Consider the following 22,538-nt stretch of genomic DNA (forward strand, 5'->3'; position numbering starts at 1 on the left):
TATTTGTCTTTCAAATTTGTAATTTTTTTTTCCCATCAGAAGGTTTGCATTTTTAAGTAATAAAATTTATAAGTATGGCCTTTGTGATTTTTGGCTTTAAATTTTGTACAGAAAGGCCTGTCCCTATTCCTCAGCTTATTTTTAATCCCATATTTTCTCATTGCACTTTCATGGTTTCCCTATTTTAACACTTATGCTGTAACTCCATCTGGACTTTACTTTGGTATAATGTATCTCTTTAATTTCCTGCTACCCTTTTTAAATGACAAATGTGTCGATCAGAGTAGTATTGACTATAGTTCGATACTATTACTCTGTTTTTTCTGTTCCATTTAAATCTAGGTTAAAACAAAATCACTTTTTAATTGTAATATCAAGTTTAGGGTTTTATGAAAGTAAAGAAAAGTGATAAAGTCAAGGAAATTATCTCTAGTTTTATAGGACATGAGTAGTTAGTGTGGTGATTTGATAAATTCCAAGAATAAAATAAATACATTGTTTCAGGCATTCAATTTTGACCTCTGAGTTAGCTTATCAAAAGTTAAGACACTTTTGGAGCGGGGGGGGCGGGCGGTTGGTTAAAAAAATCCATACAAATTACAGGCACAATTCCAGTTATAAAATCTCAAATAATAGAAAGGCCCTCTTCTCTCAGCCCACTTCCCCACTTAGGGGCAACATCCTTTCAATCCTTTTTCCATGACATTCCATGTACATATAAAGATTCATATGGTATGTGTAGTTATTTTGTTGTTTTGTTTTTATAGAAATGAGCTTGTGTTTTGTATTGATCTATAAAATGCTTTTCTCGTTTAATCTTTCCATGTCAGTACATAGAGTTGTAGAGTGTCCCAGTGCGATGTAAACATGATTTACCAACAGCTATTTGGGAAGGAGGTTCATATGAATTTTCTTTTGACATAATTGCAGTAAAGTTTTAAGAGAATTTCCCAAATGGTTACTTTCACTTTTGAAACTGAGAAGGGAATTTGTTTTGATTCTACATGAACACTTCTCAGTGTTATTACCTTGTACTGAGAGAACAAAGTTAACTGTTTCCAGCCCCAACTTGCTCAGTCAATTAGGAAAGACATTAAATATACAATAATACTAAATGTTGCATTTATAATAATCATATTGTTTATATAAGGAATGGAGTAGAACTGGGAGCAGAGATTTTCAAGGATAGAAATTTGCCATACAGACAGGAGTGGAATGATAATATTCTAAGAGAATAAGTGATCAAAGAGAGCATTTTTAATTGTCCATACTTAAGACTATTATCAGATTGTGGGGAGATTAGACTGGAAAGGAAAGTAAGAACTAAATAATGAAAGACTTTGAATATCATGCAAAGGAGCACAATCTTTGGCCTGTAATCAAATTTGAGGAATTAAACAAGAGAGTGATGTGGTCAGATTTTAATTTTACCACCTTTATAGCAAATATGGGCCTGATTTCTTTGTTCTTTGTTTTTTTTCCATCACTGTAATGGTAAATCAACAATTTTAGTGTTATATCTAATATATAAAAATGTTTTCTCGACAGAATGAACTAAAACTGTCAATGGTTTCTTTGAAAGAAGTAGAAGAGAGTTTGAAAGCAAAAATTGTAGATTCCCCAGAAAAGCTAAAGAATTACAAAGAAAAAATGAAAGATACCGTACAGAAGCTTAAAAATTCCAGGGTGAGTTTCCTTTTTATTTTAATGCTTTTTTGTTAATAAATACTTATTTAAACAAATGTTAGTTTTCTGATTTCTGGATTATTTATATACCTCTCTTCCTTTTAAACTTTTCAACCTTGTCTCTAATTTGTGACCCTTTAAAGTGGATGTGGGGAAAAACAATATATTTCAAGTTATCCATTATGCAATAAATTTTTTTGAGACTTTGCACAGGGTGATCAAAACAGTTACATGCTCTGTCCTTATGAGGCTTACTTTCATGAAGGGAGAAAGGTATTAAACAAATTTACAGTCAATTATGTACTTACAAATTACAGTATGTGCTATGCAAAATTATAGACTGCTTTGGAATATGTAACAGAGGAAGCCTAATTAAGAATAGAGGGAATCAGGTTGAGAGGGGAAGGAAATGGAGAATTATGTTAACATCTGATAGATGAATAGAGATTATCCAATTAAATTGTACATGGAAGTACATCTGAGCAGAGGGAACAGCATTCATGAGTTCTGTGAGGTAGGAAGTAAGGTATGTTCAAGGAACAAAGCATGATAAATAGGAGGAAGGTGGCATGAGGTGATGATGGAGAAATAGGCAACAGGCAGAATATGCAAGTTGCTGATTATTATCTTAAGAGATACACTACTGACTAGTTTTAGAAGGAAATATAGGGATATGACATGTTTAAAAAGATTATGGGTCACTGTGGGAAATGGAGTGAGGCAAGACAGGGTAGAAATGGTTGTGGGTAGACAATTTATGAGTCATTAATTTTTTAAAACTCCTAGTTTTTGGTTGATCTCTGATTTGTTATCCAAGTCATTCCTAATAATTAAGAATTATCACAAGGGAATAGTCAGCAATCAGTTGAACAGAAGTGAGAACTTAGAAAATAGATCTGAGTATTCAGGGAAAAAGTGTGGTCCATCTATTAGAAAAGGAAGTTGGACCTGCACATTGCAGCATTTAATAAAATTCCATTTGGGTTAAAAATTTTAATTTAAAAATTTAGCAATTTTGGGAATTTTAGAGTATTTTTATAATCTTAAACTGGGAGATTTTTTAAATCAAGTTTGGAAATCTAGAAGCTATTGAAAAAAAGACACCTCTTAGAACATATTTGCAATGCGTATGTCCAAGCATTATTTCCATGATACTCAAAGATGTAAGAGTGTTTACAAATTAGTGAGAAAAAGACAACTGAAATATAGGGAATAATATGATTAGGTAGAGTGTTTACAAATTAGTGAGAAAAAAGACAACTGTAATATAGGGAATAATATGATTAGGTATTTCACTGGAAATGAAATCCAACAGGCTAATATACATGGTGAGGGAGAGGTAGACTACTGAGAAGGAAGGAGTTTGGAGGGAAGTTAAATTTTAAGTATATACCTTTGTATTACAGTGATAATGGTAAACATATCTTCATTTTGTAATTTTAGAAGAGGAATTAATATTTTTAAGAGAATTGGCTATAAATATTAGTTATTATAATATACAAATAGATAGATTATAAATGGGTGATAAATTGCCCAGGAGTAATCAGGAGTAGTGTGAATATTAACCAAGATGAAATCTTGAAATCTTTTAATATTATCACGAATAATCTTGGTAAGGTACTTCAATGAGTGATTTAGAAAAATTATGGCAGTTTTCCTTTGTACACGGATATTTGACAATTAAGAGGTATGATTATATTTGCTTAGACAGATGTCAGTAATAGTGCCTCATACTGACCTAGAAACTTAATTTTCCCTTCTCTTAAGCTTTTACTGTTAAGTACAGAAATTACTTAGGAGGAAACAAAATTGACATTACTGCAGTTACATAAAAGAGAATATCAAACTGTGGTTTCTGTTTGTTTTTCTTTTTAAGCAAGAAGTGATGGAAAAGTACGAAATTTATCGAGACTCGGTTGACTGCCTGCCTTCATGTCAGTTGGAGGTGCAGTTATACCAAAAGAAAATACAAGACCTTGCAGATAATAGGGAAAAACTAACCAGTATCTTAAAGGAGGTTTGTAATTGTGTGGAAAATTTATGTCTTTATTATGTAGTAGTTTACTATTGTTCCTTGGATTTGCTTTTACTTTTTGTTACTATTTTCCAGAAGAAAAACAGTATCATTCTATAGCATAATACATATAGCAATGTAGTATATGTATTAATGCAGTAAAGGACTTTTCTTTTTAAGCATAGCAGTAGTCTCATTTTAGCCTTTAAATGAATGAATAATAAATTAACATAGCACAGTTGTTGCCATGTATATTTTGGAAAATAATGAATTTTAAACTTTTTTTTAACAATTGGAAATAATCTTATAATCAGTAAATATGAAGTCCCAACTTTGTGCCCAACAGTGTACCTAGCCCATATAGAGAGATTTAAAATTTAGGACATAGTCTCAGCCTTGAAGAACAAGAGCTCATGCCAACATTATTCTAGTCTGCAGGGCAAAAAAAATTCAGTCATTTTTTACTTCTTAACTTTATCAGCCTAATCCAGACTGTCCCCAGGATCACTAACATTGCAGTTGTAGAAATGTTATGTTGTTAGAGGAAGTAGTATTTGAAAGCTGAGAGTGCCTGAAGTTATCTGCCATCCAGAGTTACTGAAAAAAGATTGAGATTACTGCTTTTAATTGTTTTTAGGGCCATCCCTTGTCTCTTTCTTCTTGCTACCTTATTTAGTCCAGATATCAACCCCCTCAACTCTAGCCTGTTAGGTGATCTTCCTAATATGTCCCTCTTTTCCAATCTTTGCTGACAGAGTAACATGATAAAAACATTACTGTAGTCATGTTCTTTCTCAACATCCAGTGCCTTCCTGTTTTCACCTTTCTTTGGTCTGATTCTTCTGCCTGGCTTCATTTTAAAATTGTATTTTATTATATTAATAGCTCATCCTAGAAAATACCCTTTCATTTTGTTTTTAAATTCTAATTGGTTGCATTGACTTTAAATACTTCTCATAAAACATAGAGCCTGAACTTAGAGGACCAAATTGAGAGTGATGAGTCAGAACTGAAGAAATTGAAGACTGAAGAAAATTCATTCAGAAGACTGATGGTTGTGAAGAAGGAAAAACTTGCCACAACACAATTCAAAATAAATAAGAAGCATGAAGATGTCAAGCAGTATAAACGCACAGTTATTGAGTATGACATTATTTTCAATCTAATGTATTAGAAAGTAATTAGGAAAAGCAAATACATTTTTCCCCAGGATTCCAAAACAACTCTGTTTTCAACAAGGCATTCCACCTTTAGGTGGAAATAAATGAGTTAATTATAAAACATAATGCTTTGTCCAGATTTAAAGATGTTTTAGCTATTAGGGTTTTTTTTTCCCCTTTTCCAGATAATACAATTCCAGCTTCTTTGCATAATTCTTCAAAAGGGCTCTAGTACTACTTATTATTTCAGTGCATTTTAGAGACAGTCATCTAGCATTGCATTAGAATGAATCAACTGGTCCATCTTGTAGTCTAGCTGGTTTATAGTATTAGAGCATCTGTGTTTTGAGAAAAAGTCTTATTCTTCTATTAAGAATTAATACTTCATTAAGCTTTTTTTTTTTTAAGCCAGTATGTGGGGTGTTTCATTGGTAGGGTCGTTTTCCCATCAGTTACAAAAAGTGTTGTATTTTTAAAATTTTTTTTTTAATGAGATCCTTAGTTATGTCTATATAATGCCATTACTTCAACCTTTAAAAGGTTCATAAGGGATCTTAGGAGTATTTCCTTTACTTTTACTCACACAGATAAAGAAAAGGGGAGACCCTAAGGATTTTGGTATTTGTTGCCAAACTGCCTTCCAGAAAAGTTGTACCGTTTCTCATTCCCAGTGTGTACAAGTTAACACTTGTAATCTCCATTTTACATAACAACTTTTGGGTGAAAGGTTTCAGTATATGCCATAAATGATTATAGCACCACACTTTGCTTTTAAAATAGCTTGAGAAGAGTTTTAGGTTTTTCAAGCAAATACACATCATCACTTTGGAATCAAAATTAGAGTTAAATGTTTGCCTTTTTAGATGGTAAAGAGAAATTATAATTTAAATGTCTCCTTCTCTTTTAGAGATTGCAATAAAGTGCAAGAAAAAAGAGGTGCTGTCTATGAACGAGTAACCACAATTAATCAAGAAATCCAAAAAATTAAAGTTGGAATTCAACAGCTGAAAGATGCCACTGAAAGGGAGAAACTGAAATCCCAAGTGAGTATGTGTTCATAAGAAAATAATTTCAGATAATCTCATAAGTTTAAAAGGTAAATTATGAATCTTATTATTAAGATTTTGTCAATTCTCTGGAGTAGAAATTGACCCCACAGATCCTTTGCTTTTATTTCCACTTATAGCACCTTTTCTATTATCCTTAAATAGTTTGTATGTCTATCTCCCCCACACCTTTTTTAAATCTTTTCCCTCTGACAGCATGTAGCAGAACACTGTGCCTACAGTAAGAGTAAGTGCTCCATAAAGGTTCTGAACTTATTTGTTAAATAAACTTTCTGCATTTCAATTTTTCCCTGATAAAAAGATACCAAAAGTATTTCTTGGCGTCAGTGTTCAAAGTGTTTGAATTGTTACCTGAAACAGCTTAGATTTGTCCCTGTGTGCTATGAGACTTTTAATGATTTCTTTATTCTTTGCTTGTTTTGAGTGTATGTATTTTAATGTTTCAGAAACATACTTAAGTTTAATGAGGATGGGTATCCCATCTTCTACATTTTTGTCTCTCAAAATGCCAGTTCAGTAGTAAACATAAAATGTGTACTGTTTTTTTTTTTCTTAATTGCCACTGTCTCAAACAAATCATCTATTCCTAATGCATTTATTACATCTCCATTTTCTCCTTAACTTTTTTTTAAATATTAATTTTTTTAAAAAAGATACTTAGATTACCTAAATATTACATTAAAAATGTAGGGGATTCTCATATACTCTGCTCCTTACCCCTTCCACATTTTCCCACATTAACAACACCCTTCGTTAGTGTGGTACATTTGTTAAAGTTGATGAACACATTTTGGAGCATTGCCATTAAGCTTGAATTATAGTTTACATTGTAGTTTACACTCTCTCCACAGTTTTGTAAGGTATGGCAAGATATATAATGGCCTATACCTGTCATTGTAGTGTCATTCAGGACAATTCCCATGTGTTGAAAATGCCCCCATAATACACCTGTTTTTCCCTCTCCCTCCCCTCAGAACTTCCAGTGACCATTGCCTCCCCATCAATGATAAAAGTTCCTCCATTGCTAGAATCACAAGTTTATAGTAGAATACCAGTAAGACTACTCCAGTCCATCGTTCATTCTCCAATCCTGAGGATTCTGGGATGGTGATACCACTCCACCTCTGAGATGGGGCTTAGATCCCATGGGACAGATGGATAGGACTGTCTTGCTTGGAGTTGCAGACTCCCTCTGTTTCTTGGGATGGTTGTTGTCCATCACCATCGCCTTGTTAGTTGTCCTGGATGAGTCCAGTGAACTGGAGAGTAGGTGTTGCAACTCTGTTGAGATTCAGGGCCCAGGTGGCACATGGACAGCCCCAAAATCTAAGTCTCTTGAGCATACACCTATCAAACCTAGTACTAACTATAGGTTCAAGTAGAATCTCCTTAACTTTTAAAGTTTAGCTTATAACTTCAAGACTGTCCTAAATTGCTCTACTGGAGGTCACTAGTAATGGCCTCATAGTATGTAAAATCCCTTGGCCTCTTTTTGTTTCTTACCTTCCCTACATAGACACCTTAGATCCAGGTTTCTGAACCCCTGATACCCAACAAATATTTCAACACTTAAACTATCACTCATTTCTACCATCCACACCTAATTTGCAAGGATTTCTAATACTAAAAGAGCCATAGTAGACAATCCCCTCACCTGTTAAGGAAACTTTTCCTTGAAAGATTAGATCATTAGTATATATAGTATATATAATGTGTATATATACATTTATACGTGCAAGTACTATATATATATATATATATATATATATATATATATATAACTAAGAGTTATCTCAAGTCTATTTAAAAGAAAGGAAAGAAGAAACCCAATACACTATCCTGCCTCTCTGGTCTTTTCTATTCTTCCTTTTCTTCCTGTATTCTAGCTACTTTTCTTGTCCTGCCCCTAAACTGGATATTCACCAAAAAGCAGTCTTTGGCACTGTTTATCTCTGGAATGGGGGTTACAAAGAACTCAGAAGATATTTGATCCTACTTCTTAACGAAATCACATCAACAAATGTTTGTCATGACAGGGTCTAAGTATAGTTAACAACCAGTTGCTAGTGTACACACCCTTTGTCTATCAGTCATAGAAGATGCCTATACCTACCTTATTTCACTGTTAGTATTGTGTATGCATGTCTCACCACTAATATTTTAAGTTTCTTGACAGTAGAAATAATGTCTTTTACATTATTATGTCCTGTCCAACCATGCCTAAAACTGCCTTATATATAGTATGTTTTCCATACATATTTTTAAATTCAAAAGGTCATCTAGCACAGCTGAATAAGAATCTATAGCAGTAGGCACTATGAACCTGTATTTTTAATATGGCTTTTGAGGTCCACTGATAGGTTCTGCTTAATTGTTCTCAAAAGTATAGAGCTCATTACCACACAAGCCATTATAGTAGGACAGCTTTATTTGTTAAAATGTTATTTCTTATTTGGGTTTAAAATATTCCTTTCTCTGCTGTCGTGAGCTAAGTTCTTCTCTCTCCAACAAATCTATATCCTTTTTTACTTAATAACGCTTTGGACATTGAAGAGAGTGATCATAGATGCTTTCAGCCTTCTCTTATTCAGGTTAATTAGCCCCAGTTTTCCAGCCATTCTTTATATAGCTTAATCTTCAGATTCATTACTATCCTGTTTACTGTCTACTCTATATTTCCTCCTTGACATTATTCCATTTAAAATGTTGAACTCACTATAAACACAAACTTCGAAATAGTGGTGTGGCCAGCCCTACAGCACAATGCTTCTGTTAATGAAGCATGATATTGGGTAGGATTTTTAGCAACAGCATCTTGCCCTTGGCTCATATTAAACTTGTCCTCAATTAAAGGATCCCTACCTATCTTTCTCAGAGACAGTCTGCCTGGTTAAAATTTTCTCACCCCATTTTAATGCACCTAGTTCTTTAAGCTTTTAATCCAGGATTTTACTATTATTTCTTTTAGGTTTTCATTTTATTTGTTTTAACACAGATGTCTAAAATATCTCAAAGTCAGTTTAAATTTATCATCCTATCATGTACATTAACCATCTTTCCTTGCTTATTGTTACCTGCAAATTAGATCAACGTGTCTCCCAGTACCAAACTTCTTGTTAGTCAGGGTTCTCCAGAAAAACAGAACCAATAAGATGTGTTTGTATGTATGTGTTAAGAGATATATTTTAAGAAATGATTATAGGGGCTGGCCAAGTTCAAATTTTGAGGCCAGACTTGAGGCTGGAAATTCCAGTGAGAGTGATATTGAGTTCTCCAGTCAGAATTCCTTAGGCTGGAAACTCAGGAAGGAGTGGAGGATATAGTCTTGAGGCAGAGTTCTTTCTTATCTCTGGAACCTTCTCATTGTTGTTTAGGTCACCAACTGATTTGAAGAGGCTACTTACACTATTAAGGAGAATCTTTACTTAAAGTCAATTGACTGTAGATGCTAATCCCATCTATGAAATACCTTCACAGTAACATCCAGGCTAGTGATTAGCCAAAGAAACTAGACACCATAACCATCCAAGTTGATACCTAAAATTAACCATCACACCAAGGTAAAATGCTAACTAGAATTGAGCCCTTTGCTACTTTGGATTTCTTTCTTCAGAGTGACATAGAACTATTGAGCAAAGCTTGGTATGCTGGTCCATCTGCTAAGTTGTGATATCTTCAACTTCCCTAATTTGAAAAGTGAGATAGTTACCTAAACCAACACTGCCCAATAGAACTTTCTACAATAATGCAAATTATTAATATAATAATGTACCAGCCAATACAGCAGACACGAGGCACATGTGGCTATTGAGCACTAGAAATATAACTAGTGAAATTGAGGAACTGAATTTTGAATTTTATTTAAATTAAATAGATGCATTCTGTGGTTTTCATATTAGACAGCATGGAACTAGACTCTTAGTTTAAAAATATTTAACATCAGTAAGGCCACTATTATGTGAACTAATATTATAAGGTTCCACTTGTATATAGAATTCAATTGGAAATTCTAAAATTTATAGCAATTGTGAGGGTTATGGTCTACTACCATTAAACACACTGTGATGATTGGCTTAGGATTACAAATGCTTGCTTTGCTTCTGTGTATGTGCCACTGGAATTGTGCTTTAATAGTTTATTCATTCCTTTGGGGTGTTGAAATGGTTAGTTCAGATATTTGCAGATTGTGTATCTTTATTTTTAGCCAGACTTCATTTTAATAGTTTCTTGTAAGTAATCTTTGTACCAAGTTTATTCAGCCATTTTTTTTTAAGTAAGAACAAATATATACTCTTAGAGAACTGGGAGGTTAAATTGATATATAACTATTGAATGTGCTAATTTTTTAAAAAGTTGAGTTCACACAAGCTAACTAGTTCACTTTATTTTCTATACCATATTTAAGAAATAAAGCCTTCAAAAATGTTTTATTTATTTTCCTAATGTTTTATATTCTATCATAGTTGTAGTAATTTGATACCTACTTTGATTTTGAAAATCTAAACACACTCTTTTCTTTATTTTTATATTAAGAGTTAATAGCTCTCTGTTTGGATTTTCGAGAGTGCTTAGACTTAGGCATATATTTATATTTGCTTTATCTAGAGGAATAGTTCTCAAACTTGTTTGGGTGGCAAAGTTGCTGGAAATTACATTGCTCTTTCGTGGAATACTGGCTTCATACTACTTTAAATGGTAATCTTTATAATTTATTCAAAATCAGATAGTACTTGCACTAGAATTTAAACTAAGGTAAGTTAGTAGCCAAAATCGTACCTTTAAGAAAAAAATAATGGGTCAGATACTTAAAATTGAGAACATTATGTCCATTGACTGTTCCTCCCTTTGGAACTGTTTTATTTCAGTGGTGCAACACCTGTAACTTTGCAGAATACTCCTGTTTCTTGTATCACATTTCTTATAAAATGAGTAAAGAAAGGGGATAAAATTTTCATTAATAAGCATGAGATAGAAGAAAAGGTATACAGGCTGTTTCTTTTGTTATTTTATCCAATCTATTAAAATTGTTTTGCTCCCATTTTTTCTTAATTCCTAGTACATCCACTATGGGTTTATATAAAAAGTCTCTATCATTGATAGTAGAACTATGTGATCATTTATTAAAGCAACTGTAAAAGGTACTAGTTTATTTATCAGTCCTATAGATTACTTATTAATTCTGTTTACCTATCTTTTAAATGACGATCAGATTTAAATGCAGAGGATATAGTTATCTACCATAATCTAGGTATTTTCCTGGTAATCATTGAAAGCTCCAAAGAAAATATTTTTCCTTGATAATTATTAAAGCATTTCTTGTTAATGTCTTGGAATCCTAGGCATTACCACATCTCTGCTTTGTTTTTTCTAAATAGCACACTTTTTTGATGTGCCTTTATAGCTTGCAGAATGAATTTTTAATCAGAGAAGGCACTTTGTGTGTGTATTTTTGCATGTAGGGTGTGTCTGTGTGTGTAAAATAATTTAGCTTTTAAAATATTAATAAATATGAATGAAGCTATTGGAATTCACATAACTCGTATTTAGTTTATTGCATAGAATAATTCTCTTATTCTATTCCATTTTCCATCTAGGAAATATTTCTAAGCTTGAAAACTGCTTTGGAGAAATACCATGAAGGCATTGAAAAGGCAACAGAGGACTGTTACGCTAAGATAGATGAAAAAACAACTGAACTGAAAAAGAAGATGTTCAGAATTTCAGCCTGATTAACAAAATTATATCTCTCTTTGTGGATGGTTTACCATCTTTTCATTTTCTGTTCAGAAAATGATAGTTAAGTCAAAGCTAATGAAAGTATCAGAATCACCCAATAATGTTGGCTCAATCAGTTTTTATATACTCTGATAGGGGTTTTATAAGGTATGTATTTCATGCAAACTTTTATTAACTTATAATTAAAATAGTTTGTGTAGCTATTCATATCCCTTCTCTCCCTTGTTACAAGTAGTATTGGGCTAAAGCAAAAAAATAGTTGCATTTGAAATATATAGCTTTTCTGTTATTATCATGGCTATTACTGCTTTGTTTGTTGACATAACAGAGGTCGAACATGTATTGAACCCAGGTTATGTGCTAAGCATTGTGGTTGGGATTCATTTGATTATCACTCAGGCAACTCTAGTTAGATATTTTTGTTACTATTTTATAGGTGAAGAAATTATAAAAGATTAGGTAAAGGACTGAGCCATAATTTGAACTATGGTCTGTATGATACCAAAGTCCATAATGGTTCTACTATGCTACATTTTCCAGTTGGATAATTTGAAAGAGAAATTGGAGTGTGGTAGTCTAGTTCTTCATTGATGCCATTGGCATTGTGAGGAGGAAGATGAGTTAAAACACAGGGTACTTAGATAGTGCATCTACCTGGCACTGGAAGATACTCAATACATATTATCTTTTAGATTCAGAGTCATAGGAGATCCAGGGGCTTTTCCCTTTGTCAGAGATAATAAAATAATAATGTAGGTAGAAACCAGGCTTTCAGTGAAAGGAAAAGCCCTAGAATGGGAAGAGTGGCAAAAACTAGGTGTCCAGAGAGAAATAGATCAGGGTACAAAATTGAGTTTGCCTTCTTTACTTCTTTTTAAATAGTCACAAATTTTAATCAGTAGAAAGGTCTGCCTATAAAACTAGGTAACAGGTATAAATATGACCAAGTGTCTCATATTTAAAAATATTTTAATATCCCTGGGGTTTAACCTTATGTCCACCTCTTGCTACACCTCTGTTTTTCATAATCAAATTTTTAGAAAACTTCATTGCCTGTCCATCATGGCATTGTTACTTCTACCCATACTAGCCCTCTGAACTTATAGGGTCATCAAAAAATCCCTAGTTACCAAAATTCCATGAGCACTTTTTAGTCTTTATTTTCCTTAAATTCTACCTGTCAAATACTTTTCCTTTGGGTTCAGTAACACTGCTCTCTTGGTTCTCTTCATTCTCTGTTCCTTTGTAATGTTTTTTCCTGAGGGCCTCATTTTCTGTTCACCTATTAATGTTTGTGTTCTCTCAGCTTTTGCTCTGCTCTCCTTGAAAACTTTTATATGCGCCAGGGCTTTAATTGTGAATTAAGCATTCATGTAACTTTTATAGCATGTGTGTACATTTTATTGTATTTATCATATTTCTCCTGAATTTTAGACTTGTGTATCCAGTGGCCAATGAGTGTTTTTAAACTTTTTGGCATTCTGGAAAATCCTAATGAACTCTTTACAGAATAATGTTTTTTGTGAATGAATAAAATACAGGATTATGAGGGAAACCGCAATAGAAGTCATTGACTTTCTCTCTTAATGCTACTCCACATCAAATTATCCCACTTTCTTTCTTACGCTACTCTACATCACTTTCTTATATTTATCTACTTAACAGTAATTCTGGATTAATACACCTACCCAACCCTCCCAGTCACATCTCCTTTGCCCATGTTAGAATCTGTATCCTTATCATTTCTCATCTGTTATACTTAAAATAATCTCTTTACTGATCTCTCAATCTAACCAACCTCTACAAAGGCATTAGAGTAATGTAACATTTAAATTAGATTATGCCAGTATGCTGAGATTTTTTGACTTCCAAACTGTGCTGCCAGTGTGCCATAGTGAACTCACAGGGGAACCATGGAATATTTTAAATTTTCAAAGAAAACAGTTACTTGATATCTGTTGATCATCACTGCAAACTATTAGCATAATTTCATTGTTAGATAACACAATACTCCTAGGAATTGTGTATCCTTGTGAAGTTAGGTTCTTCATATTTGCTGTAATAAAAAGCAAGTTTCACATGAAAACACGATGGAATGGGAAATGTGTGACGTGATGTTCAATCTGATTCCAAGATTTGAGAAGTTGCACAGTGCCCAACAGGCACACATTTAATTAGTATTTGTTTGTTAAGAATGAAATAAAAATTCTTTCAATTTGTGTGATTTTTTTTTAAACACACTTTGTTAGGACATAAATGCTTAAGTTCTTTGAATTAGCTACATAATAAACAGAGCTGTTAAGTATTTCTTTTGGCCAAAGGGCACACTGGAAGAATATCTGAAACACTAAAGGGGCTCCATGAACTGAGCAAGTCTTAGGACCTCTCACTTACAGAATAAAGTAAGTGTTTGTGGATTTCAAGACCCCTCATGATCTAGACTGTCTCATCTTTTCCCTTGTCTTTTGCTATTTGAATATCATACCAAACAACATAGAATATACTATGTTCTAGTAGTTTGATACCTTTCTCATCTATTTTTGCCCCCTAACAAGTAAAAAAGCCTTATTCAAGAGTCCTTGCTATAATCTAAATATTAAAACCTATAATTGGCTGTTCTGATTGAAGAACAAATTATAAAATTTAGAATTTTTTTTCTGGGGCCTGCTTGAAAATGACTAAGCCATGTAGCCTTTTAAATTTTATTATTTTAGGAGAAATTCATACTCCGAGAAAGGAACTAGCATCACGTGTATGTGGTATGGGCTGAGGCCTGATCTAAAGGAAATGCTGTGTAGATAGACTCTAGTTATCTTTTGAGTCCAGCTACTCGGCCATATGTAGAGCAAATATTTAATTTCAAGTTCAACTGACATATTTCAAGGAGCTAATCCATTTTATGACAAAGAAGGGAAATTGAAATATGCACTTTGCAGTCAGAAGTTAATACATCTGACTTTAGTTTAACGGGATGTTTCCTATTTTTAGTAAGACCAGAAAAATTTTATATGAAATTCCATTTTCAAATTCAGGGTCTGCCACTTATTTCAATTAAGTTGGCTCTCTCCCTTTGAAATATGCTTCTCATCTTCCTAGTCATATGCCACCAGGGGGCATAACACTACTTTCATAACCAGTGCTAGAATAGCTATCAATTTTAAGGTTTGAAGCTGAAAATTTTGAAGAGTACCAACTCGAAAAAGAAAGCAAAAAAGTTTGTTTAAAGTCTAAATAGGTCCTAGAAGTTATCTTAAAATTATTTCAATTTGGTAAAAGGATGATTAATTCCAAGTCCAATTCTTGACCCTGTGCTCTTTTTTTAGATTATTTTTCCTAAGTTATTCTCCTAGTACTTTGTTCAGGGTTTTTAACTCAGATTCTGTGCAACTCTCAAAACTGAATCTTCCTGAGATAAAAATTGGAAATACCCATATATTGAATAAGTCACCACCTAGCACTGATATCTCTGTGACATTTCACTGAAAAGGTGTAAAGTCACCCTCTGATCCATTTTACTGCCACTACAAAGATCTCCCTAAAATACAAACTTGATTATCTCTCCCCATTGCTTTGAAAATTAATGGTAACCCATTTTAGGGTAAAATCCATACTACTTTGAAGGACAATGATGAGGCAATATATAGTATAGTACGGTAGTTCTTAAATTTTAGTGTGATTTAAGTCACACAGTATAAGTTGAACACCTCCAGAGATTTTGACTTGGTGTCTGGGAATCTACTCATAAGCTCATTAAGTAGTTCTAATGACAATGATCTGTTGGGATCACTTTAAGAAGCGCTGCTGTGTGATTAAGAGCATAAACTTTAGAATCAGATCTCACATTATTTCCTTATAAAATGGGAATAAATACATCTCAAGCTGATAAGGATTGAGTGAGATGTTGGAAAATAATTAGCACAGTTTATGGCACACAGGAAATACTCAAGTGGTAGCTGATACTGTTATAACACTATTAGTAGGTTGCTCCCAGGACCAATTTGATAAGCTTTATCTTCTGTAGCACCCCTATTGAAATCCTTTAAACTTCCTAGGTAATGAATGAATAAATGTTTGCTGAATCAAAGAACTTAATCTGATTGACCAAAATGAGCACAGAACCCTAAAGAAAAGAGTGTTAAGGAAAGAAGTCAGTTTTATATTTTCAGGACACAGCATAAAGATGAAGGTTCTATCTTAACCGTGGAAAAAAGCAGTTACACTGATTGAAATGAAAGAGTGCGAGCTTTCCTTGGCTCCACAGGGGGTCACTGCTGACTCCTTTCCAGGTTGAGCTTAGGTTTAAGGATTGCTCCACACTGGAGCCAGTTCTCAAACCTTAGGGTGAATCAGAATCACCTGGAAGTCAAAGAGTACTGATCCAGAATTTATGACTCAGGAAACCTGGGGTGGGGCTCAAAATTTGCATTTCAGTCCAGTTCCCAGGATAAGCTGGGGTCATATTTAGGAAACCACTGCATTAAAGAAATCCAGCCACAGCTGCTTAGGTTTTATCGCAGATTTTCTATAGCAGTCCTTCTCAAACTTTAGTGTGCCTATCAATCACCTAGTAATCTTGTTAAAATGCAGATTCTGATTCAGTAGGTCTGGGTGAGACATAAGATTAGACATTTCTAAAAGGCTATGTGGTACGGATGCTGCTGGGCCACAGACTACACTTTGAAATGGCAAAGGTAGATGGATAGTCTTCCCTGCATCTCATCATTGATCTTTTACCAAGTTCTTTGCCCAAGCAAGTCAGGGTAGAGATGTATGGAAAGTGCTTGGCATAGCACATGCTGCATGTGTTGTCTGTTATTGTGTTGAAGCATTTAGTGCAGTGGATAAGATGTGGGTTTTGGAAAGACCTTTGAATTCTATGCTTAGAATTCACCATCTGTATGAATTGGTGCATGCTGTACAACAGGGTTTCTAAACAAGGGGTCTGTGAGCTTGAATTGAAATTAAAAAATACATTATTCTTGTGGGGACATGTTGGTGCTGGTGTGATATATTAAATAATACACAGTATAGTGTGGCCTTAGTAAGGGGTCCGTGGTTTTCACCTGACTGGCAAAGGGGTCGGTGGAACAAAAAAGGTTAATCCCTGCTATAGAATGTCCTCATATGTTAATTGGGACTACTGCAGTCCTTAATTCACAGGTTACAGTATGAAATGTAAACCACTTAGCACTCTTTGTAAGTGACTATTACACTAATAGAACCCAAGAAATAGAGGTGACAGAAATCACTACAGCAGGAGTTAAGTGAGTTTTTACTGTTTGAAAGAAATAGAATATGACCAGAAGAAAATACTGCACCCGTGATTATGACCTACCCACTACACAATAAATATTCATTTATTGCTATCAGGTGTATCACCAACCAGGCAAAGGAGAAGCACTCAGAAAATACTGAAATGCTGAAAATCACTTAGAAGACTAGATTTTTTCAGGGGTGGGGGGAGTTACAGAAACAACCTGTTTTCAAAAATTCTGCAAAATTACATTTCATCAGAAAGGCCACATTTGTCCTTACATAATCAGGGTTTTTCAAGCCAGAGCCCATAATTAATTTTTTTACCTATGGAACTTAGCACATAATAGAAACAAAGTAGATATTTGGTGATCAATTATATAATAGGTTATCACACATTAGTTTTTATCATTAATTTCCTGTTTTTTCTTAGAAAAGTTCCTTTAGTTCTATCACTGTTCTGGTTTTAGCACTAATAAACTCATCCTGGCCAAACTAGGATGGTTGTTCTCCCACGATTTTTGTATTATATTTGTAGTTCTTATCTGCCTTCCTGCTTTTATACCCCATTGTTGGACTTTCTTTATTTCACACAATTAGGACCCCTCTTCTTCATTCAACAACTCAACAGGCATTTATTAAGAGTTCTGAGTGTATTAGAGGAGGAAGACAAGGTGAAAAAAGATAATTCCTGCTCTCAAGTAGTACCCGGGGACATTGTCAGCTCTTGGAGGACTCTCCATCCAGTTCTTTTCAGTCTCCCTTTTTGCCAAAATCCCTGCTAGTTATCCATTGCTGCATAGCAAATTACCCCAAATCTTAGCAACTTAAAATAAAAAAGCATTTATGATCTCACGCAATTCCTGAAAGTCAAGGAATCCAGGAGGAGGCTAGCTGGGTGGTCCCAGCTTAGGACCTCCCATGAGTTTGCAGTCAAACTGGGGCTTCAATCTGAAGTCATGTAAAAGCTTGAATGGGGCTGGAGGGTCTGCTTCTAAGATGGCTCACTCAAATGACTGGCGTTAAGAGGCTGGCTATTGTCAGGAAACCTCAGTTCCTCACTAGATGGGTTTCTCTGCAGGGCTGTTTGGCATGGCAGCTGGCTTCCCGCAAAGTGATTGACTGCAGAGAGAAAGCTCAACCAAGATGGAAACCACAGTATCTTTAATAACCTCATCTTGGGAGTGACATGCCATCATTTATACCATATTCTATTGGTCACACAGATCAACCCTGGTACAGTGTGGGAGGGAACCACACAAGAGTGAACACTGAGAGGCAGGGATCCTTGGGAGCCATCTTGGGGGCTGATTACCATAATCCTCAATCCCTGCCTCAGGGGTCCAGACTTGTTTATAGCCTTACAACCAGCATGTAAGATTGTTCCTTTGATTGTCCTGTTCACATTGTTGAATAAATCTCTCACAGCGTAACTTTTTCTTGTTTAGAACTTTATACTTGACTCATCTGATCAAAGTACAACTCAGTATATGGGGCAAGCATTATCCCCTGTGAAACAATAGAGAACTTTGTTTCAAAGAGGTTCGAAGTGACAACTTGTTGATTTGCTTGCCCCCAAACCTAAAAGAATGGCCCAATGTGCTAATTATGGAAAGTCCGAACTACTTAGTTGGCATTCAAACCCTCTTTAAACTGGACCTATGTTATCTTTAATCAGATAGTTTCCTCACTGTTGTCCAACATATATTAAGGCAATATTGCCAGTTGCTTCCAAATAGGATCTGAACTTCCTCCAAATTTTAATAAAAACTAACCATGTTTTTGGGATTAAGAACCCATAACCTGAACTCTACAAGTCAAGTACAAGTTCAGAGATTTAGATCTGAAAAGTTCAGGGAACTGTTTGACTCCTTAATTGGGCCTCCATATAAGAAATACAAACCAGAATATTATTCCATTCTCATTTCTTTTGTGGAAGTCTGGGATTCCCACTAACCTCCCTGCCTGGGATATGCTTGGTTCACAGCAATTTTTATTTGACTCAAGACCAACCTATCCTCCAGTAGCCCCAATGATTTGAAAACTAAAGACCATGGCCAAAATAGTTGACTTTCCTCCTAAAGCTAGTTTCTGAGTAAAATAAGCTCCAAGGAATTCCTGCTCCCATCAACCTCTCCAAGTCTTTTAAATAGATAATTATGTGAGGAATCAGTCCTCTTGCAAGAGTGGAAGATAGCTAGGAATTGGGTTCCAGACTAGTAAGTGTCCATTGTGAAGCTATTTCTAACTCTCTCATCTAAAATTTTCCCTCACTTTCTGTTTTCCCTTAGAAAAAAAATTTTTTTTTGTTAAAAATGAGCTTCTGTTAAGGAATTATAAACACTTGATATGGGGTTCTGACCCAGAAACACTGGCACACATAAATGAAGGCTAGGCTTTAATTGATACTTCACCAAATTACAGTAATCGCCATTATATTTAACCTAATAAAAACCCTGTAATGCACCTAATGTCATTGTCTCATTGAATCCTTCTGTTACAGAAGAGAATATTCAGAATGTCAAGCAGATACTTTAGCTGATTTTTAAAAATGTGGTTGTAACATAGTGATTGAACATGAAGGCATTTCTGTTTTCCTTAAAGTAAGGTGTTATATTTCGGAAAAATACAAGGCTTTTATGGATGTTCATATGTGAACATTCATGTATCATCATCTGACTTAGAACATAAAGCATTAACAATATGATTGAAGCCCTCTCTAATCTCTACAATTACAGTCCCCTGCACTGCTCTCAGGAGCAACCACTATCCTGAAATTAGAGTTTATTATTCCCATGAATTTCTTTATACTTTTGCTGCCTGTATGAATCATCCCTAACAATATATAACATCATTTGCATGTTTTAAATGGGTTGGTTTACTTTATATATTCTTCTGAAACTTTTTTCACTCCATGGATATTGTTTAACACTGAGGATTTTTTTCATTTACTGCTGTTACCGTAGCATCTAGAAGAGTATTTGACACACAGGTTGCACTCAATAAATATCTCTTGAATAAGCATTATATTTCTAAACTATCTTTATATTTATTTATGTAGATCTTCTTGTCTCATTTTCACTTTTTTATAGTATTCTATTTCATGGCAAAGCTACCTACTCCTGTTGTGGGCTATAGGTCACTTTCTCCCTCCCCCACCCGCCCATTGTGAATATGCTGTGCACTGCGTAAATATGTTTATATATTTCTTACACTTGTGTGGTGAAATTTCTCTGTGATATACACCAAGGAGTAGAATTGTGGGGTCTTCAAATTAGCTTTACGATTTTACATTACCACCAGTGACATTTGCGTGTTTCAGTTATTTCATATCTTCATCATTAGTTGGTAATGACAGATTTCTTAATGTTTGCCAGTACAATGGATGTGAAATTATATTTCACTGTGGCTTTCATTTTTATTTTTCTGTTTGTAGTGAGGATAAGCATTTTTTCATATATTTATTGGTCATTCAAGTTTCCTTTTTGGTGAATTACCTGTTCATATTCTTTTTTGGTCATTTTCTGTTTGAGTATTTGTTTTCTTATAGCTTTCAAGGGTATTTAAAAAAATAATTCTGTATACTATCCTTTGTCAGCTATATATTTTGAAAATGTCTTTTTCTCCCTGCAGTACTTTTTAAAAACTTCCATTGTCCCAGTGAATTATAATTTTTACTTTAATCCTCTAGATTGGGAGGTCCTTGAAGCCACAAGTTCATTGACGATTAAGGGGCTAGCGCTGTGCCTTGTACTTAGGAGAGCCCAGTAAACACTTTTTGATTTTGGAGTGGATAGAGTATTTTCCCTTCAGACAAGAAAAAAGCAGTTGGTAGGGGATAGTGCAGGGTTAGAAAACTATGGTCCATGGGACACATCCAACCCACTACCTGCTTTTGTAAGTAAAGTTTTATTGGAATACAGCCATGTTCATTTACTTATGCATTGTCTATGAAAACTTTCAGGTTACAACCACAGAGTTGAATAGTTGTAACAGAGACCATATGGCCCAAAAATCTAAAAATACTTATTATCCTTTATAGAGGAAGGTTGCCAACCCCTGGTCTAGTAGATAAAGGTGAATACACTGGGAAGTATGCTATTATCACATATTTAAGGCTTTAATAGAAAAAAAGTGCAAATCATCTCTTTTCTGCCACAATATTTAACAACCTATTATTTTGTAATTCCTCACCTATCTTAAAAGACTGAATGCCATAATACGTCACATGTATTCTGAATTAATTTGGGTCCCAAATAATGCTATCAGGCTCCAAACAAAGTCATCATATGATCTTTAATTTATCCAGAGAGAAATGGATCTTATTTCACAAGAATTTCTACCCAAAAATGCTTACTGAATCATCAGCTACTTAAGGATAGGGAAGCATCTTTGAATTCCTCTGTAATTTCCCAAACTTCTTCCTCCCCCAGCACCTCCATTCAGCGTCTTGCTCTTTGAGGTTACTCCATAAACATTGACTTATACCTGGCATTATAGTGTATTAGTTACCTGGTTGCACTTTGTAGGAACTATTAATAATTGGGGCAGATAGAGAAGATCTAGGAGCGTGGGGTGTGTGGAGGAGGCAAAGGGATAGAGCAGGGGTTCTTAACATTTTTTTGTTCTGTGGACCCCTTTGCAAGTCAAGTAAAAACCACAGACCCCTTCTCAGAATGTAGCAGCAGATAGTTTCATGACACTCAACAGAGAAAATAAAGATGATAAGTTGATGTTTTTTCAATTCAAGCTCATGGACCCCCTGAAATCTTTCCACGAACCATGGACCCCTGGTTAAGAACTACTGGGATAGAAGTATAGGATGAGGTAAGATGGCCATAAAAGCATTCACTAATTTACAATGTGCAGGGTTTCTGTAACCACTTTCAAATTTTGCAGCCTTTGACATTTTTGCAATTTTTCCATGTTCTTGCTGCTATTCCAGTACTAGAGATAAGAAGCCCTTAAACCTTGCTCTGTTCTGGAATAATGAGATTGGAAAGAAAAGATCTTTTTCATCTTTTTAACATAAAAAAAAAAAATAGTCAAAGCCCAGCAGTTCAACAAATATTACTCATGTCGCTGGCAAGAAGAAAAGGGGACTTTTGAATTAAAAAAAAATGGAAAAGAGGAACACAAGAGGCATTGTTTGCATATCAGAAAAATTAATCTACATAGGAAACTGTAAGAGCCTGCAATTCAGAAAGCAAAGAATTAGGACAGCCCAGCTGAGAATAATTTTCTAGCCAGTTAATTTAATTGCATAAATCATTCCTTTGTTAGCAATAAAGAGATATAATTAAAATGAGATTGCCTCTAGTTTCTATTCTCTAGAAACTAAAGGAATTGATTTTGGGCAAAGCAGTCTTCCAAATACTAGATCGGCAAATTACATTTACCTTTTTAGAAAAGCTAAATAATTTTGCTGTAATATCATGGTGGGTTTAATTAATTATAGATCTGCCATATGATCTTAAGGAAATAGTTTATTTAATGTCCTTAGAACAGAAGTTTGCAATCATGTGTGTATCCCTTTGGTAAATGGTGTGCAGATTTTTACAAACAGGTCAGAAGTTTAACAGGCAGCTGTCAGGAGGAAATTTGAGACAGTATAACGATTAT

The 22,538-nt window shown here is 34.4% G+C and overlaps 1 protein-coding gene across 3 annotated transcripts in view; it reads left to right on the forward strand.

Annotated features, from left to right (window-relative positions):
* NUF2 (NUF2 component of NDC80 kinetochore complex) overlaps window positions 1–13,882 on the forward strand; it is a 34,894-nt gene extending 21,012 nt beyond the window's left edge. For all 3 annotated transcript variants that reach the window (XM_004451630.5, XM_004451631.5, XM_004451632.5), the window contains exons 10-14: window positions 1,549–1,686; window positions 3,563–3,703; window positions 4,668–4,843; window positions 5,768–5,903; window positions 11,522–13,882. In XM_004451630.5, the coding sequence (XP_004451687.1) occupies window positions 1,549–1,686; window positions 3,563–3,703; window positions 4,668–4,843; window positions 5,768–5,903; window positions 11,522–11,656 (726 nt within the window). In that variant the 3' untranslated portion in view covers window positions 11,657–13,882. The remainder of the gene's footprint in view (window positions 1–1,548; window positions 1,687–3,562; window positions 3,704–4,667; window positions 4,844–5,767; window positions 5,904–11,521) is intronic.
* The last annotated feature ends 8,656 nt before the right edge of the window (window positions 13,883–22,538 follow it).

Source organism: Dasypus novemcinctus, chromosome 13 (genome assembly GCF_030445035.2).
Source record: "Dasypus novemcinctus isolate mDasNov1 chromosome 13, mDasNov1.1.hap2, whole genome shotgun sequence".
NCBI lineage: Eukaryota > Metazoa > Chordata > Mammalia > Cingulata > Dasypodidae > Dasypus > Dasypus novemcinctus.